The 17037-nt window shown below is 36.7% G+C and overlaps 1 protein-coding gene across 13 annotated transcripts in view; it reads right to left on the reverse strand.

Annotated features, from left to right (window-relative positions):
• STXBP4 (syntaxin binding protein 4) overlaps positions 1-17037 on the reverse strand; it is a 67343-nt gene that overhangs the window by 24432 nt on the left and 25874 nt on the right. For 10 of the 13 annotated variants that reach the window (XM_085556747.1, XM_085556751.1, XM_085556744.1 and 7 more), the window contains 4 exons: positions 11938-12114; positions 9615-9731; positions 9042-9091; positions 7792-7922 (listed from right to left, as the gene is read on the reverse strand). In XM_085556747.1, the coding sequence (XP_085412873.1) occupies positions 7792-7922; positions 9042-9091; positions 9615-9731; positions 11938-12114 (475 nt within the window). Of the gene's footprint in view, positions 1-7784; positions 7923-9041; positions 9092-9151; positions 9221-9614; positions 9732-11937; positions 12115-17037 lie in introns of those variants that run through there. The other 3 variants (XR_014949321.1, XR_014949320.1, XM_085556752.1) reach the window with 2 other exon arrangements.

Here is a 17037-nt window from a genome sequence, read left to right on the forward strand (position 1 = left end):
GCAAATACAACTTGTATGAGGAGAGGCACAAAGTCAACTAATTTTTTCATGGAGGGGTCACAGTCTGAATGAAACAAGTCCATAGACTTTTAATGAAGGTTTTTTTTTTTTTTTCAGAGATTAAAAATGCTGGAAATTATATTAATGAGACTGCACTAATCTTGTTAGGTCATCTGTATTTTAAGATATAATAATATCACTTGTTTTTCATTATTAAAATGTTTTGATTTGGAAGTCAGGACAGGCAATGCCTATTCAAAAGCTGACTCATCTTTTCTCATTAAAGGTAAGTGAATGGAGAGAGAATAATTTGCTTTTCTAGCAGCAACAACAGAGTTCTGAAATCTAGGTCACATTAAAGAACTGTCTTGAAATACAAGCTTTAGACACTGCATTGTGTTTTTCCTTGCTGTGAAACATGGGGATTAACATGCATATTCAATCACCAATAAATCAGCATGCAACTTGTTCATAACTGACATTTAAATGTATTTTCTGATTTGATCAGGGTCTAAAATAATTCTGTCCTTATTAGTGCCAGCTTTTCTGGCTTCTCTGCTTGTTCATAATTACTGTAATGTTCTGATTCTCGGACACCAAATTAAATAAGCAAGGTCTAGTTCCTGGGCCCTGTAACAACACCCCCAGTAAGGCCAGTTAGGTGAAAAGAATATCATTCCTCACTCACACTCAACAAATGTGGGTTTAGTTCAAGGAAAGGGTGGGGATAATTCAGGATTTAAAACCCATTGGTAAAAGGACCTTTCCTTGAAATGCCATTGAAAAACAAGATTAGAATTTTGTAAGGGTTTGACTAACTGGATCAAATGTCTGAAATAAAGAGGATGCAGCTGAATAAAGATAACAACAAAATGTTGTATTCAAGGTGTGGACAATCAGCTGCCCAGAGGGAAGTGGACACACCCAGATGCCTTTGGTTCTGGGAGCAGAAGAAACTCCAAACTTCACAAGAACCACTAACATGGAGCCACTGGGGAAAGGAAGCATCATTTGGGACCTAGTGTGAGTGCATATTAAAGCAAAAAGAGGTTATTCCATTCTTGTCTCCTGCAGGAAGCTCTCAAGTACAGAACTCAATACAACGTTGATGAATTGAAGTCAGAGAAACACAAAGGTAAGGAAGTGGCCAGGAGAGATGTGGTGTAAAGAAAAATTCAGCAAACTGGTGTCATTCATTTGGGGTAACAGCAAACAGGGTGGAGATACTACATGGTCTTCAAATATTTTAAATGCTGCCACTAAGGAAGTAATGGGGTCAAGACAAGGAGTAACAGGCTTTAACCACAGTGAGGAGGATTTAAGCCAAAGGAAAAGGTATCCAGTGGCAAAGATAATTAAGGATGGCAACAGCTGGCCAACAGAAGCAGTGGGATATGCTAGACAAATCTGTGTTTGAGCTAATAATAATTGTGTTGCTGGAAGCACATGGATACACAGCCTAACTGCTGCAGGTCCTTCCCAGATAAATATTTTCTGATTTGCTGGCAAATTACTGAGTGCTACTTTTCTACACTTCTGTGTAATTTACATTATATGCAGACATTTGTTCTGCTTATCATTTGCAAGGCCTTTTTATGCCTTGTGTTCATGGAAGTGATACATTTTAATTATATTATGCACCGAAAAACTCTTCTCTTGTCTCCTGTAAAGTATTTCTTGTAAACCCAAGGCAATCCTGGCCAGAGAAACAGGGTTTAGGGAATGTTTTTAAGGCTTGTCAGACAGCACCTGTATTCACACCCCAACATTAACACTAAAACCAAACAAAACAACAAAACCACAGCCAAAGGTGAAATAGCAAAACGTTTTTTTGTGGTCTTGTTTTCTTTTTTCTTTTTGGTTATTCTTTATTGTTTTTTCTATTATATCTTTTTAATAGTCTTGATCTGGCTGCACTGGCATAACTTATTTCTGTAACATTATAGGCACTGCTTTTAAGTACAGATAAGCACTTAAATATTACTATTTCATCAATGATGATGCTTACAGCTTAGCAGCCCCACTTTTATTTATTTTTTCTTGAGTCAGGGATCATCACCCAACATCAAAATCTCTCCCAGATAATCATAATAAATCTTGCAGTTGAAAAGAATATAAAAGAGTCCAGGTTCTGCAGACAAAGCTGTAAAGCAGTCTTTTGCAGTTCAGTGGCTGATGACCAAGTACAGCCTGGAAACTACAGCTGTGAGTCTAAATCACCTAAAAATATGTGGCTATCTATGCATTACATAATTAATGTGCATCCAGCACACCAAATTTTGCATGAGACCTACAGCACTGAACTGCAGAAATTATGATAAAGAAAGCAAGAAACCTAACAGAGTAAAATGTTCTCTGAAAACTGAGAGGGAGCCTGTGGCTGTCTGTGCTTCCTCATCAGCCATTCCTCTCCTAATAAAGATTTCCAGGTCAGACAGTGCAAAGGTGCTCCCTGACACCATTTCACAGTCCAGGCATTTCTGTTCAATGAAAAGTCACTGCATAAACACCACACACAGTAATGATAAACCAGAAGCAAGGAATTTTTACAAGTCACTAATAAACCTGGCAGTTACCAAAGGCTGCTGGGGAATAGCATCTCCAGCGTAATACTAAATTCTAGTAATTGTAGGATACTGTCCAGAAAGAAAAAAAAAAAAAGCTGCTTTCAGGATTTCCTATCAAAAAGACACTTAATCAGAAAAAAAATGTAAATATTAAATTCAGAAGACTTTTGTTAAATCCTTGATTTTTTTTTGTTGTTCTTACCTATGAATGAGCAAGTCAGCTGATTCATTACTCAAATTCCTTTTTAAAACTGTGGTAATAATTTTAATCAAGGTGTAGAAATGTCAATAAAGCAGTTTGTATCAGATTTACAAACTGGAGAGAGAATGGACTTGTCTCAGAGGTCTAGTGCTCCCTTTTCAAATTAATTTTTATGCACACTCAATTTAATTTACATCACAATTATTTGTAATACTGTACAGTATTACATTTCTTAACTGGAAAATTTCTTTTCTGTTGCAATGGAACATATTCAAATTCTTGGACAGATTTTCTTTTTGAAATTACAGTTCTGTGAACACTGTCAGAATTACAACTTGTCATTTTTTTTAATCAGGCAGGCAAAATTGGACATTTAAATGATTTCCAGAAAATTAAAAGTCTTGCTGCAAGTAAACAGTTATGTAGAAAAATACTTTTGCATTCTTGACTGCATCCCTATAAAATGATATTAAATATGACTGGATTTTTTTCCTGAGGATTACAGAAGCCATTTTCCTTGTTATGCAACTTTGAATTTTAATTTTTATGCAAGTACATAAATTGTTCACCTTTGGGTTTCTTACTGTGATCTGATTTGCAATCTAAAGGGTTGCAGAAAATTTTTAATGAAAAATTCCCATTTTCAAAATAAGGCAAAAATTTACCAAGGTCTGTAATATAATGTGAAACAGCTCCACTTCTCATCTTGTATATATCTGATGTTTATTGCAAAAATTAAGTAAGTCTGAGATTTCTATATATTTTCTTCTTAATGTCAACTCAAATAAGATTCAACAGCAAAAAGTTCATTGAATAACTTAATATTATAATTTTTGACAAAAAATTAAACTATCTTCCCATTAAGTATTTTTGTTTGGAGGGAAAAAAAAATCAACCTTCAGGGACTAGCAAAACTATTAAATTTTCCTTTGAATAAAACAGTTGATAAATTCTCTTTTGGAAAAACTCACTTGTTGTTAAAAGTTTCAAAGGAATAATACATAGTAATGTCACCAAATTGGTATTTTTTAGTGGAAGTACCATCTCAGCTAATGTTCAGCTGACAAACACAAGCTTTTTACCTTTAAAGCACACAGCAGTGATATTAATTCTTCTGCTAGCAAAAACTACTAAAAAGGGAACTGTACAGCTGTGTCCAGGATATTCTCTGTATAATTCATCAGGTCTCTTCTATTTCTAATTTCAGTAATGCACTGAAATATTTATGGCCTTGCCAGAACAATGAATACACAGAGTTATCTTGTTACTTATCATTATGCTGCTCCTTCCCAGGCAGCTCTTCCAGGGAGGAAGGAAAGGTACAGTTCTGGTTCATCAGCTGCAAGAATGTCAGAGGAATTCCCTCAATGCACACTCCTCCCACAAACTGGACCTTGCAGGAAATACTAAAAATTGCCTAATACTAAAAATACAAGAAGATACAGCATCTTTAATATCAGGAGCCAAACTAACAAAAGTTAACCAGACCATGCCTGTCCATGCCACAGTTACAGCTGGATTTTGACACAGGCAAGGGGTAAAAAGGGGAGGGGGAACAGCTCATGTTCTGGCTGATGAACTACAGCCAATTACTTGCACAAAGTTACACCACTGCTGTCTTCATAAAATTGAAGATTCAAAAACATAAAGAATAATGTATAATAAATGTATAAATAAATAGCATTTATTCTGTTGTAATAAACACACCAGGCAACAAACAAAAGAAATATGAATACTTAATAATACTGGCCCTTTTCAAAATAGCAAAATTGTTATTTATGAAGCCTTGCTATAGCTTAGTTATTTGTGAAGCCTTGTTACTCTATAGCTTAGTTCCACCCACATTGTCAAAAGAATAGGAAGGGATAACTGACATTTTTTTGACTATGGAATGGTTTTGGCATTTGAACACAATATAGTTGAAAATTCCCTAAACTGAAGAAATGGATAGATCCAATATTTCAGCTTTTAATGTCAAAGATGTAAGGCATTGCCCAAAAATCAAAATCAATTTAACCATCAAGAGAACAAGCACTAATGGATGCTGAGCAGCAGCACTTTCTATTATCATCTTTTATCTAGCCAGCATTCAAGGAAAATGAATATAAGATCCAGACAACTAAACATCTGCCTGTAGGATCTTCAAAATCAAGTGCATAGTGACTGGCAAGATCAATATCAGTAAATTAAGTAGGAGTTTTGGAATCTGTATTAATTTGGAGATCATTTGAGCGAACTCCAGCATGATTGCCATGTGTCAGATTCCGGGCTGAGAGCACATTACAGGAACATGATGGGATAAAATAGCTCCAAATTCAGTGCTTGAGCTCCCAGTGAGTGGAGAACCTGGCTTCAGAGCACTTCCTGGATGGGGATGGTTGGGATTGTATCAATTACAGCAAGATTGTATTTTTGGTCAGAAGTGTCAGAGGCAGAGGGAGGAAATGGGCAGCCAAAATACTTGAAAGCTGTGTTATACGAGTGCCCATTTGGAAATGCTGATTGCCTGCTCTTTGATGAGGAGATAAGTATGTTCCAGGGTTAATCAGATTTTGGCCATCACCAGTACCCAGTGCATTCCTTTTCTAAATTTGTAATAGAAAGAAGAAAATGCTACCTCTATTCTTTTTAGCATGATTTGCACCATATGGTCTACTAAGTGCAGCAAGCAACTACTTTTAAATGCTGCAGTTCTTCACTGAGGCATTATTATCCTCTGTATGATGATGGAAGTAATCTCAAGTGTTCAGGAGATGCTCACATTCTGTAAAGCAGAATGGCCTCTCAAGGCTTGGTTTCTAAAAGAGCTTACAGTCTTTAAAGAAGATGAAGAATGGCTCTTTCAAGGGATGAGCTTGATTATTCTGTTTATTACTTCATTATTTGCATTTTGGGATCTGGAGGATCCTGAAGCAGTAAGCCCTGGAAAATGAGCTGCTATTTTTTTTCCCAGAGTCTTCACTTGAAGAACCACCGAAGTGCCTTCACAGAGCTGTCACTCAGCCTGCAGAGCTGAAAGCTGATCTGCAGCAGTATCACAAGGCAACATGTTCTTGAAGATTTTCAGGAATACACTGAACTTCTTCAAGCCTCTTCCCTCAGGCAAAATGTCCCTCAGGCTATTACAGAGGAAGGATATAATTTGTGTGGATGACTTGTAAATATGTAATTTTGACCTGGTTGTCAAGGAAGATTTTTTTTACAAAGGAAGCAGTTTTCTGTTGGAAAAACACTCTACAACCTTTTCTTGGCACCCAGACTCTGTTTCACATGTACTGTAAATGAATCAAAGAGGAATTTTGGCTGGGGCTCCTGTACTTCATATTTACAAGAATGAAACAAATAATGAAAGAGAAGTTCTATTTAGAAGGTAAAATGTATCACAAAGGTTTCCCAGCCAGACATTCTGATCCAATGAGCAACCCAAAAATATTAACTCCAGTTCTCTCTCTAAGAATTCAATAACAAATTATTATGCTGTGGACACCTTCCTGGAAAAGGAATCCTTCAGTCTGCACTGTAGTCACTATTACACTTTTCTCTTTGATGGATGATATTTATGAAATGCCACATACACAAGAGCCCCCTTTCTGTGACAGTCCATCTGCAAGAAAACTTCAAATCACATGAAGTTTTAGTGAGAACCTGGCAGAGAGCACTGCAGACAGAATGCTATTACATAGTTCCTTTGCCTTAACTACTTTTTTTGGAGGGAGAGGGAGAAAAAAACCAGTGTGGTTTAAAGCTTTAATCTCATACCCAAGCTTGTCAGAGCCCAAATCTATCTGTAATGCTCTCCAAATCAGAATGAACTCAGAAAGATGACGTTCAATCTTTAAATCCTTCTCTGCAGACCTATTTTTAATTCTTAGGTTCATAAAATGGATTCCTGCTGTGGCTCCAGAGCTTTCTAACATGTATTCTACATATTATGTTTGACACAACCGTGTGTTAGAATTCAGCTGCATTTAGAACCAAAAGTTTTTTTTGCACAATTTCCTGTGTAGCATAATAAGACCAATTCAGTGTGACAGAACTATTACTGTCATTGGTGGAAAACCAATTATTTCCTCTCCTGGTCACTGTTATTCTTTTCACCCCACCAGTAACTCTTTAATATTATGAACACTTTTGAACAAATTTTATCTTCTTATTTTGCTTTCTTTGCCACAGAATGAGTAATAAATGTTTCATAAATAATGTCAAAAAACTATTTTTCATATCTTATTTTCTTAACTCTTTTAGTCTCTTTCTAAATTAATTCCTGAACAGTAAAAGCTATTCAAATATTTGATACAATAATTATGGACAACCATAATTAACCTTTCCCAAGTGTCCTACGATGTACCATTTCTGTTCCATTTTTGTAAATCAAAAATCGATTAGAACTGACATGCCTGCTCAACTACAGGCAAATACCATCAAAATAAACAATCATTTCAATGATCTGAACCAGGAATTATATGATAATTCAAACCTATTTCTTAGATTTTCAACTGATGCAGTTTACTACAGTCACTCTTATGAACGACCATCATTTCCACCAATGGGATTTCTGTTCATGACCTGAGGACATACATGGATATTTCCAAATGGAACTGCTGCCTACATTCACTCCCTACAGCAACAACATCTTCATTAAAACATTTTGATACATATTTATGTAAATGCAGCAAAATAACATTTTGTAAATATTCCAGTATGAAAAATAGAGTATTAAAGTAATGAAATGCTGCTAGTTTTACATATGCTGCTAGTTTCTGATAATCTTCATATTCCTCACTTTGGCATTAATTTTGTGCTTTAAATTTTCCTGTGAAGAAATGCACTCTGGAATAACTTTATATTCTAATGATAGTCTGATGAAGACGCAGCCTGAGCTGACACTGAACCTGCTCTGTCCTTCCATGCTAGGAATGATTTATTCAGCCAGTTCACATTCAATTTTAAATACAATTATCCATCTTCTTGGCTGATGAACTGATACCAGATTTCAAAGCACACAGAGATGGACACACTCACAATCAACTTCCAAAATGGCCCGGATAGACTTGGCAAGGTCCCTGGCTTCTGCTGCAAGAGCTGCTGTGACAGTAGGTCCGACCCTTCCCAGCCGAGCCAGAAGTGCTTTAGTAGACAATGTTCTCCTGTCACTAAGATAATAAAAAAATAAATGTTTATTTGTAATATGATAAAGGAAACTGCTACTTCTAATAAGATAAACTTGTTTGTCTAAAATGGTTTTGTTCTCAGTGTATGAGTAAAAGAAGATTCATGCTCCCAAATCAGTGAGTTTGCCCCAGCAGCAGTCCTGGCTGAACAATGAAGGTATTTGGAAAGTTCAATTCAAATAACATTCAGAACTCAAAATGCAGTGTCAGGGACTCAAAGGGTGTCAGGAGGGGAACCTGAATGGAATTTTCATAGCAGCATTTAAGAAGGGACCTGCTTCATGGGACCCAACTCTTATCTTCCCTGCCATCTGAATCAGTTTGTCACCTTGGCTTAGCATTTGATAATTAATCCATTCACTAAAATAAATTCTATGAACTTCATAAAACAGCCAACATCGTTGCTGTGTGCAGTGCCATGGGAACTGCATCTCACTGATTATCTACGATATCCTAGTTGGTCTAGGCCTGCCTAGGTATTTTGAAATAAAGTTCCAGTTCACTTCAGTTAAATACATTTGATTTTCTTGAGAGCTGTATTGAAAAAAACTGCAGGAAAGAAACTGAACTATTTTACTGTTACATAAGTATTAATGAAATTCTATCTGTGATATATAGGCACAATCATGTCAATTTTCTGAAGGACCAAAGGCTAATTAAATCTTCTTGAATATTCCCACAGATTTTGAAACAGGAAAAGTAACAAAGTGTGAATGGATATACATTTTATCAATTTATATGCTACTGTATTCATTGTGATGCAAAATCACCTAAGAAAATCTAAAAAAAAAAAATTAAATTATAACCCACTGTTAAGGCTCCTTGCATTTTAACTAATCATTAGTACATTATAATTAATTTATGGAAACATCCAGACAATCATAGCTATGTAATTACTAACTGTTTTAATTTAATTCAGAGGTTTTTAATGAAGCTGTATCCTGAAAGCGTAATTTATAATTCATGTCATTCCCTCTCCCTCAATAAAATGACATACAGAACTATACAGCAAAAGTATAGAAAAAAACAGCTACAAGGCAGCTTTTTGAGACTTGGAAACAATAGTAGAGTTTTGCATTATTAATGTAGCCATTTCATTACCTTAAAATTGTTGAGGAAGTAGAGTTATCTGAAAGTATTTCATGCACAACCTGTTGGTCATAGTCAAGAAGTCAACAGTTTATAAATCAACACAGTCAAAAAGTTAATACCTTATAGTTTGATGTTCTGTTTGGGGGTGGGGGACTTGATTTGCAATTAAAGAGTCTAGTGTCTCCCAGCTAGAAGTGCAAAAGCAAAAACCAAAATATTATAACCCCTTTAAACAAAGTTAATATAGCAACAACACTTTTTTGTTTTTTCATAACATGCTGAAGAATTATCAACTATTAGATTTCTGCCTTTTTCTTCTCAAGAGTTTCACAGAAATTGATAGAGTTTAGGTGGTAAAAATTATCTGATAATTTTCATTTGTCTACTATAGCAAAACACAAAGATTATGTAAACCTCTGAATGGATCTGCACACTTACACATCATCTAGGGATATATATTTTCTAGGGATGAAAGGACCTCTGCAAACTGGTTTGTAGCCATTTTACTATGCTCATTCCTCACAAACATCAACACAAACCTTTTCCAAATATGATATTGTTAGAAATGAAAGGCAAAGTTACCTCTACAAATTGTAGCAATTTTTCAGTGGCCACCTCAAAGGTCTTCCTGGCCGACTCCGATTTCCGCAGCTGGCAGTCAAGCACTGTAACCCTCTTTCTCAAATCATGAATGTTCTCCTGGGAAAAGTATTTTAAAGCTTTTATTCTAATAATTTTCCTCCCATGGATCACACAGAGACATAGTGTGAACAGAGTGTTTGGAATGTTTAACACGCTCTTTTCTACATTTCTGTAAAACATAAAACTGGAATGCCTGAGCAGCTGGCAAACCAGCTCCAAACTGCAACAGATTTTGGCAAATGACAGAAAGGTAAATTAAAATTCAAAGATAACAACAGGAATAGGGCTGAAAATTAAGAGAGTTTGAACTGATTGATGAATGGATTAAAAATACCAACCTTATGGTGATACTATCTCAGCAGGGTGCATAAACAACCAGAACAAACTCAGTCCCCTAGTTTGCATCCACACATCCTCTGGCCAATGCAGTAATTATGGCACATCTTGGAGGAAATTACCCCTAGGATGTCTCTGCATGCACTTGTATAACCTATTGACCAGTGTTATGTATCCCTCCCTCCTTCAGTACAGATATGAGCCCTGTTAAATCCAGCTCTGGAGGCTCTGGGCAATATTAGGTCCAGAGCTGGAATTCTGGAGCTAATGGGAACTCCATTAGAGTTCCTGGCACTGTTCCTGTGACAGGACCATGAGTAAAGTCCTCACATGTACCTGGACATGTCTGTTTAGCACAGCTGTCTGCTGGACACAATATCTAGAAAGATCTCTCCAAAATACAGAAAAAGCACTCTAATTAAAAATAAACTTTTTCATCACACTGCAGGTGATCATTCTTCTCTAATGAGTAGAGTAGAATGCCCACAACCTACTCTAAAACCTTTACAAAATAATCACCAAAACCCACTTACTAACTTTACTGGAATCAAATTATTTGTTTGTATACACTGTACAAAACAGCAGAATCATCATTCCACTGAACATCAAAGAATTTTTTTGGTAATTTCATTATCCACTCTAGAGAAGAAGCTGGTGAAAGAACTCACTCTATCACACTAAACAAGTGAGAGAGACCAATCTGATTTTTATTTATGCCTCAACATATGTTATATTCCATTTAGTGAATGTGTTTTAGGGGGAGATTTACTGTAACTGACTCCCCTTTTATAGCAGGATGGGACAAAAGGCTATAAAATTGAGTTGGCATCTACTTGATATTGTTTCTTTTGGATAAGCAATGCAGAGATACAAATCTCCACATAGATACTGTAGTATTCAGTCAGAATTTCAGGAACTCAAAGCTAGAATCTCTGGAACAAACCTCCAAGAAATCAACCAATGCTCTATGAATTTCTTAAAATTCGGCTATTTATAGAAGTCCCAAAAAAAAAAAAAAAAGTGATCAAGAACACCTGACATAAAAGATGGAGCATCTCACCCAGATGTTCAGAAACAACATCTAGGGTGTGATTCACCTCATCACTCACAATCAGATAATTGGAATTCCTCCTGGGAGCCACAGGGACTTCCTAAGCAGTTCTCTGCAAGCTTGTTTACCCCAGAGCTTGACTTTACCTTCTAAAATCTTGAAATATTAAAGTAATTCTCAGGATGAAACAAGGCAATATTTCAGTAGTTCTTCTTCACCAGGTCATATGCACATTCATTTTTCATGAGAAAAACAAGGTAACCTCACAAATGCCAACCTGCTTGCACTTGTTCAAACTGTGTCTAAAACACAGGTCAGGAGCTATGAAAAAAAAATTTTAAGTGCATCAAATACTTTATTTCTTAGCCTATTCTGAAATGCCTCACTGGAGATTAAGTAGACTTAAAATATAAGGCTCAATAATTTTTTTTTTTTTTCAGGATTAGTAGCATTGATTAAATCTAAATTAACTTTGGAACAGGACTGGACTTTACATGGTTGTTGTTTGCCTAATAGAAATATAAACCTGAAGGCCATTTTCACATGAGTACAAAAGCATACAAATATATGCAAGGTGTAGTCTTTAAAGACAATATATCTGCAGCCTAGAAACTATTCCATGCTTAAAGCTTGAGATGTGCCATTCTGACCTATAACCCACATATGCTAGGAGTTCCTGGTTTTCCAGCCCAAAGATATTTGGATAAAGGAAGCCTCGTGCACTTCACATTACCCGCTTCAATCCACATCATCCCAGTTATTGAATAATAAAAGACAAACAGTGACCTACTTTAGAAAAGCAGATGAAAAGAAAATGAAAACCAGATACATGACAACAGCAAGGAAACCATGGTAACTCTGACAGGCTTTGCTTACTTTATTTTGGCCAGAATGCTCAGCGAGCTGAGCCTTCAGCTCTCCAATTTCAGCCTCTAAGAGGCGAATGACCTCTTCATAGTCCATCTCCATTCCCCGGGCCTGCCTCTGTGCAGCTTCTGCAAGGTGAATTCTGCTGCGCAGGGCTCTTGTCTCCTCCACAGCTGCCTTGGCTTCCTGCAGATTATACAATTCAGTGGAGAAGTTATAACTCCATCTACCAAAAAAAAGAGCAGATTTAGCTCACAAGTACTGCAGTTGGCATCAGGGCTACCCATAAGTGTTCATGGTTAGAGGGCTTAATTGCTAATTTTTAACATTATGATGTGCAAATGGAAACCAGGTAAATAAAGAGACGTATTTTTGCTAATAAATTAAATAACAAGTTCTATAATTACTGAAAATCTATGAATGAAAGGTTTTCTTGAAATGCACCAGATGCTGTTGATCTGTCCCATTGCTTCCACACCAAAAAAGTACATTAATGAGATGCTACTTAATTTCATTTTTATTGCCTGAATTCACACTCTAGTCAAAGCTCACACATCATGTAGATGGACTTTTAATGCAAGTCATTCAGTCCACACTCTTTTCAGAATCAGTGCTTTTAAATCTCTTTTTCTGCCTTGTCCCTGGTCCTATGATGCTCCTAATGGCCTGGATTATCAGAGAAGAGTGTTGGATAAAACTTATCAGAAACTGCTAGCTTTGAATTCAGCTAACTTAATCCCTGAATGTTGCAAAATCTCCTTTCAAGAAAGATATTGCTCAGTTAATTTGGGGACCGATTATTAATTGACATTAACAAATTAATAAATTAGAAAGCCAAATTAAAGGTCTGTACAACGGGTAAATTTACACTCATCTAGGAATAAAACAAACAGACTCCTCACACAAAATGTACAGGCTCACTGGCACCAAAATCACTGAACCATCTTTTCCCTCAGCTATTAATCTGTAGGAAAAGTCACTTAATATCAGTTTTCTGAATAATTCAAGTTATCAGATTTGAATAGACAAATTCACAGAGCTGGAAGTTTTTTGTAGAAATTGCTCAGTTAAGGATACTGAGGTGAATATTCTATTCCTGGTCTACCTATTCAATCTTATAATTATAATTATATCCTGGTTGGGAACGGAACTAGAGGGAAAACAGGTGGGTGTTTCTCCTCCCATAGAGGAGAAACACACAATGACTCTTTACCATGGAGGAAATAACCTTCTAAAGCTAGGTTTGAAAATGCAGTTTCTAAAAAACCTAGATGGCCAGATCTTCCTGTTTTGTGGAAGAAATTGCATATAAAAGGTGTCATAATAGAAATATCTAGAGAGGTCAGTTAAACTTAGAAATTCAGATTTTATTCTTTCCTAACATAGAAGCATTTGTCCTGTACAATCAATATCCTTCAAGTCAGGTTTTCCTGTATTTAGTGATCATGTTTTGTTTTTTTTTTCTGTAAAATGCTCTATCAATCTCAGCTTCATATGACTTTTAATCTCTACACTGTTAGTCTTAATAGACAATACATTCTGGGTCATAAACCAGCTAATCTCAGAGACATATAACCAGTACATCAGCTTCCTCAACTTTGCAATATAATAGCAATTTGGATGATGGCCAGGGACATCCTGGTCTCCCAGAAAATAGAGCAGTGGAAGCAACCACACATGCAGAACAGCAACATCATTAGTGAACAGAGGTGACAGTGGTGTTGTATAATTTAGAGGTTTCTGTTACAGGGCACGAGCACCACAAGATCCATTTTAGTGACCTTTAATTTGACAGCAAGTAGAATGATTTTCTTTTCTCCTTTGGAAGCATTAGGTGAACTACACAAGGACCACCTGCACCTGGAAACACAGACTCATCCCAAGCTTACTGCCCTGGGTGTGTTTTTCCTCACGCTGGTGTCACAGTTGCGTGTTTATAGCACTAAGAGCAGTGTGAGGGTCATTACTGCCCATACTCCCTGAAAGCACAGCAATCACCCCTCCTGCAGCTGCTCCTGGCACTCCTTTTTCCTAGAAACAATTCAGGGAACACAGGGACTTCTAAGAAGTTATCAACCTACAGAAGTAGGGGTCAAATTACTGCCTTTGGGGGGGGGCATTTTCTTGCCACTCTAAGAAACAAAGTGAGTCAACAGCAAGAGCTGGGCCCTGCTGCTACAGAGGATGAATTGGGAGCCTTCAGCAGCAAAGGCATCCTTGGGAAACAGGCTGGAGGTAGGAGAAAGACTCTTGGAGACAAAAGTGAAAAGATGCTCTGACGTTAAGTTTGACTAATATAAATGAACACAGAGGCCTTGAGAAAGGGTGGCATCTTAAAAACCCACACTTAGGAATTATTTAAATAAACTGACATGAGAAAAGTGAAGAGAAAATTGCTATTATGAAAAGGGAGGTCTTCATTTTGAAAGAAGACATCCTTGAGATAAAGGTTTAATCTCTTATAATCCAGAATTGCCTTTACTCCTCCATTGTTTTTTCAGAACCCCAGTTGTTGAATATTAATTTCTCTGTAATAGCAGACTAAGTATGACCAGATTTCAACAGTGAAAGACCTAAAGGAATAATTAAGGAACAATAGCTTCCTACATTACAATGAAACAATTACACACACTACAACTGAGTTAGTAAAATTGACACACCAGAGCTGTTTGCTGGAGCAGAGGGGCACAAAGGGATATGATTCCATCAGATTTTCCCATTCTCCAGTTACTGGAATTGGCACTGTGGGGACAAGTGGGTTCTCTCACCTTGCAGGTAAGGGGGCCCCACCAGTGAAGAATTGATGGGTAATACCCACTTCAGCAACATGAGCTCTTGTCCCACTCAGATGTTGAAAAAATTGTCCAAGGCCAGGCTGGACAGGGCTTGGAGCAACCTGGGATAGTGGAGAGTGTCTCTCTCCACGGCAGGGGGGTGGAATGAGATGAGCTTTAAGGTCCCTTCCAACCCAAACCAATCTAGGATTCTAAGACACAAGAAACAGGGGATCTGCAGCTGCTAATATTTCATTTATATAAACACCTCATGGGACCCATTGTCCTGATCTGGTATGAAGCCACTACAGCCAATAAGGAACTAACAGCTGGAGGAGGGAAGTTGAATCCTTAAAAAAGCAATTTCAAGGTACAGGTTTCTTCCTAAGCCGGGTTCAATTTCTTCCTTGGATAAATTTGAGTGTCAGAAGGTTTTATCCAAGTTTTATTCCAGACACCACAAACACCAGAACTAAGATATTCTTTTAAACTACATGAAAGCTGTAGTTACAAATCAATCATGCTTGTTGATTAATTCTATAAAAATAGTATATTGAAATAATCCTTTAAAAGAACTTTGAATATGTTTACTATGTATTAAAATAAAAAAGCCTAATTAAGTAAACCAAACACTTCTTTCAGGCAGGGTGAAATAGATTAGATACTGCTTCCAAGGTAGGAGTCATTCAAAGCCCTTATTTTCCCCTTAGAGAAAACAACCACAGAGTAGCAAATCTCAGCCCTATGAACCAAGTCCAGGAGTTGGGGATACCACAAACAGTGTCTTCACAACCTCTCCTACTTCCTATGTTTAGCTGAGTGCTCCAGCAGAAAAAGCTGTAGTAGAGAAGGGGTCATTCAGGCTGAAACACCCCAGGACTCTCAGGCAGCACAGGATCCAGTCCAAATCCTCCGGGAAGACAGAAGACATCATTACAGATTTCACATTCATGCTCTTGGCAAGACTTCAGGTACTCAGAAGTTCCTTTCTGTGTTTTGTGCCAATTTCAGCTTACATATGATTTCAAGGAAGCCCCAAAGATATAGTGCTACATCACAACTTCAAAGCAAAACCAGATCAATTAATGAATTTTAATTGTCTCATAGCAGAATTAGAAAATAATTACTACCTCACTGCAAGCTTAACAGCATTTCTGATCTTAACAGTTTATTCATGCTGTTCGTTACCGAGTCAAGCACTCTTTAATGAATTGGTACTAACAAAGCATGTTCATTAACCAGAATATTTGTACCCCCATCTTAATTAATTTGTAATCTCTGCAATTCACAATTAGTAGAAAAGAGAAATACCACAAAATATACTGCAATATATGATTGGTAATCTAAATCCTCATTTAAAACTTTGTTTTTTCAGGAAAGCAGTCACTTAAATGTTTAAATTATGATGAAGTCAGAAGACCTTACGCACAGACTTAAATTGGGTTTTGTTTTTTACTTTGGTTGTTTGTTACTTTTAATCAAGCCATTAGGGTTCAATAATGTACTCATTAACTAATTTCACTAACCAGCTCAAACAGGAATGCACATCATAAGTTAAATGGCAACTTATACTATAAGTAGCCTATTTTTAAAAAAACTTATCACCATGAATCTCAGTGCCAATATTGATTTTAAACAACAGAAATACATATATAATAATATATTTAAAACACTTGAACATGCACCAAGTATAAACAGAAGAAAATGTCCATTAAAAGCCCACTTTTAGCTCCTAAAATAGATCACACAATGCTATAATTATATATAATTTAGTATTTCTCTTTCACTTCATTACATGGAACCCTTTCAATGCCTACGAGAAAATCAGTATTTATCCCTGGAAGATTTACAGGGCAAAACTGAATTTTACCACCATATGACAGTACCTGAGAAAAATAAAAGTGGGAGGACCTCGAGTGGTGGCAAATGGGCACTGCTGCCACTTAAAACATCTTAAGCCAGCCCTGTCCAAGGCTGCCTTCCCCGGAAAAGAAGGTTTGTACTAGGGATTGTAACAGCTTTAGTCTGGACTAACACACTGAACAAGTGTTCTGGTCTAGAACAACACAGTCATTGAGAATGGGAACTTCAAGTGCATTACGGGAACAATCTTCCAGTTAAATTTTATCCAGAAGATAACCCAATTTATTTCCCACAGTGTACACAAGGAAACAACACAACACTGATGGAAAAAACTTCCAAGCGAGCTCTCGTATATTCAAGGAATAAAAGGTGATAATAAAGGTGCTCAACTAATCTTATGAGCAAAATATAAAACTAATCTTAATACAGGGGATTTTTAAACTTTATCTTGCATTTTTCCATGGCATCTGAC

Source organism: Lonchura striata, chromosome 18 (assembly GCF_050655825.1).
Source record: "Lonchura striata isolate lonStrDom1 chromosome 18, ASM5065582v1, whole genome shotgun sequence".
Lineage (NCBI taxonomy): Eukaryota > Metazoa > Chordata > Aves > Passeriformes > Estrildidae > Lonchura > Lonchura striata.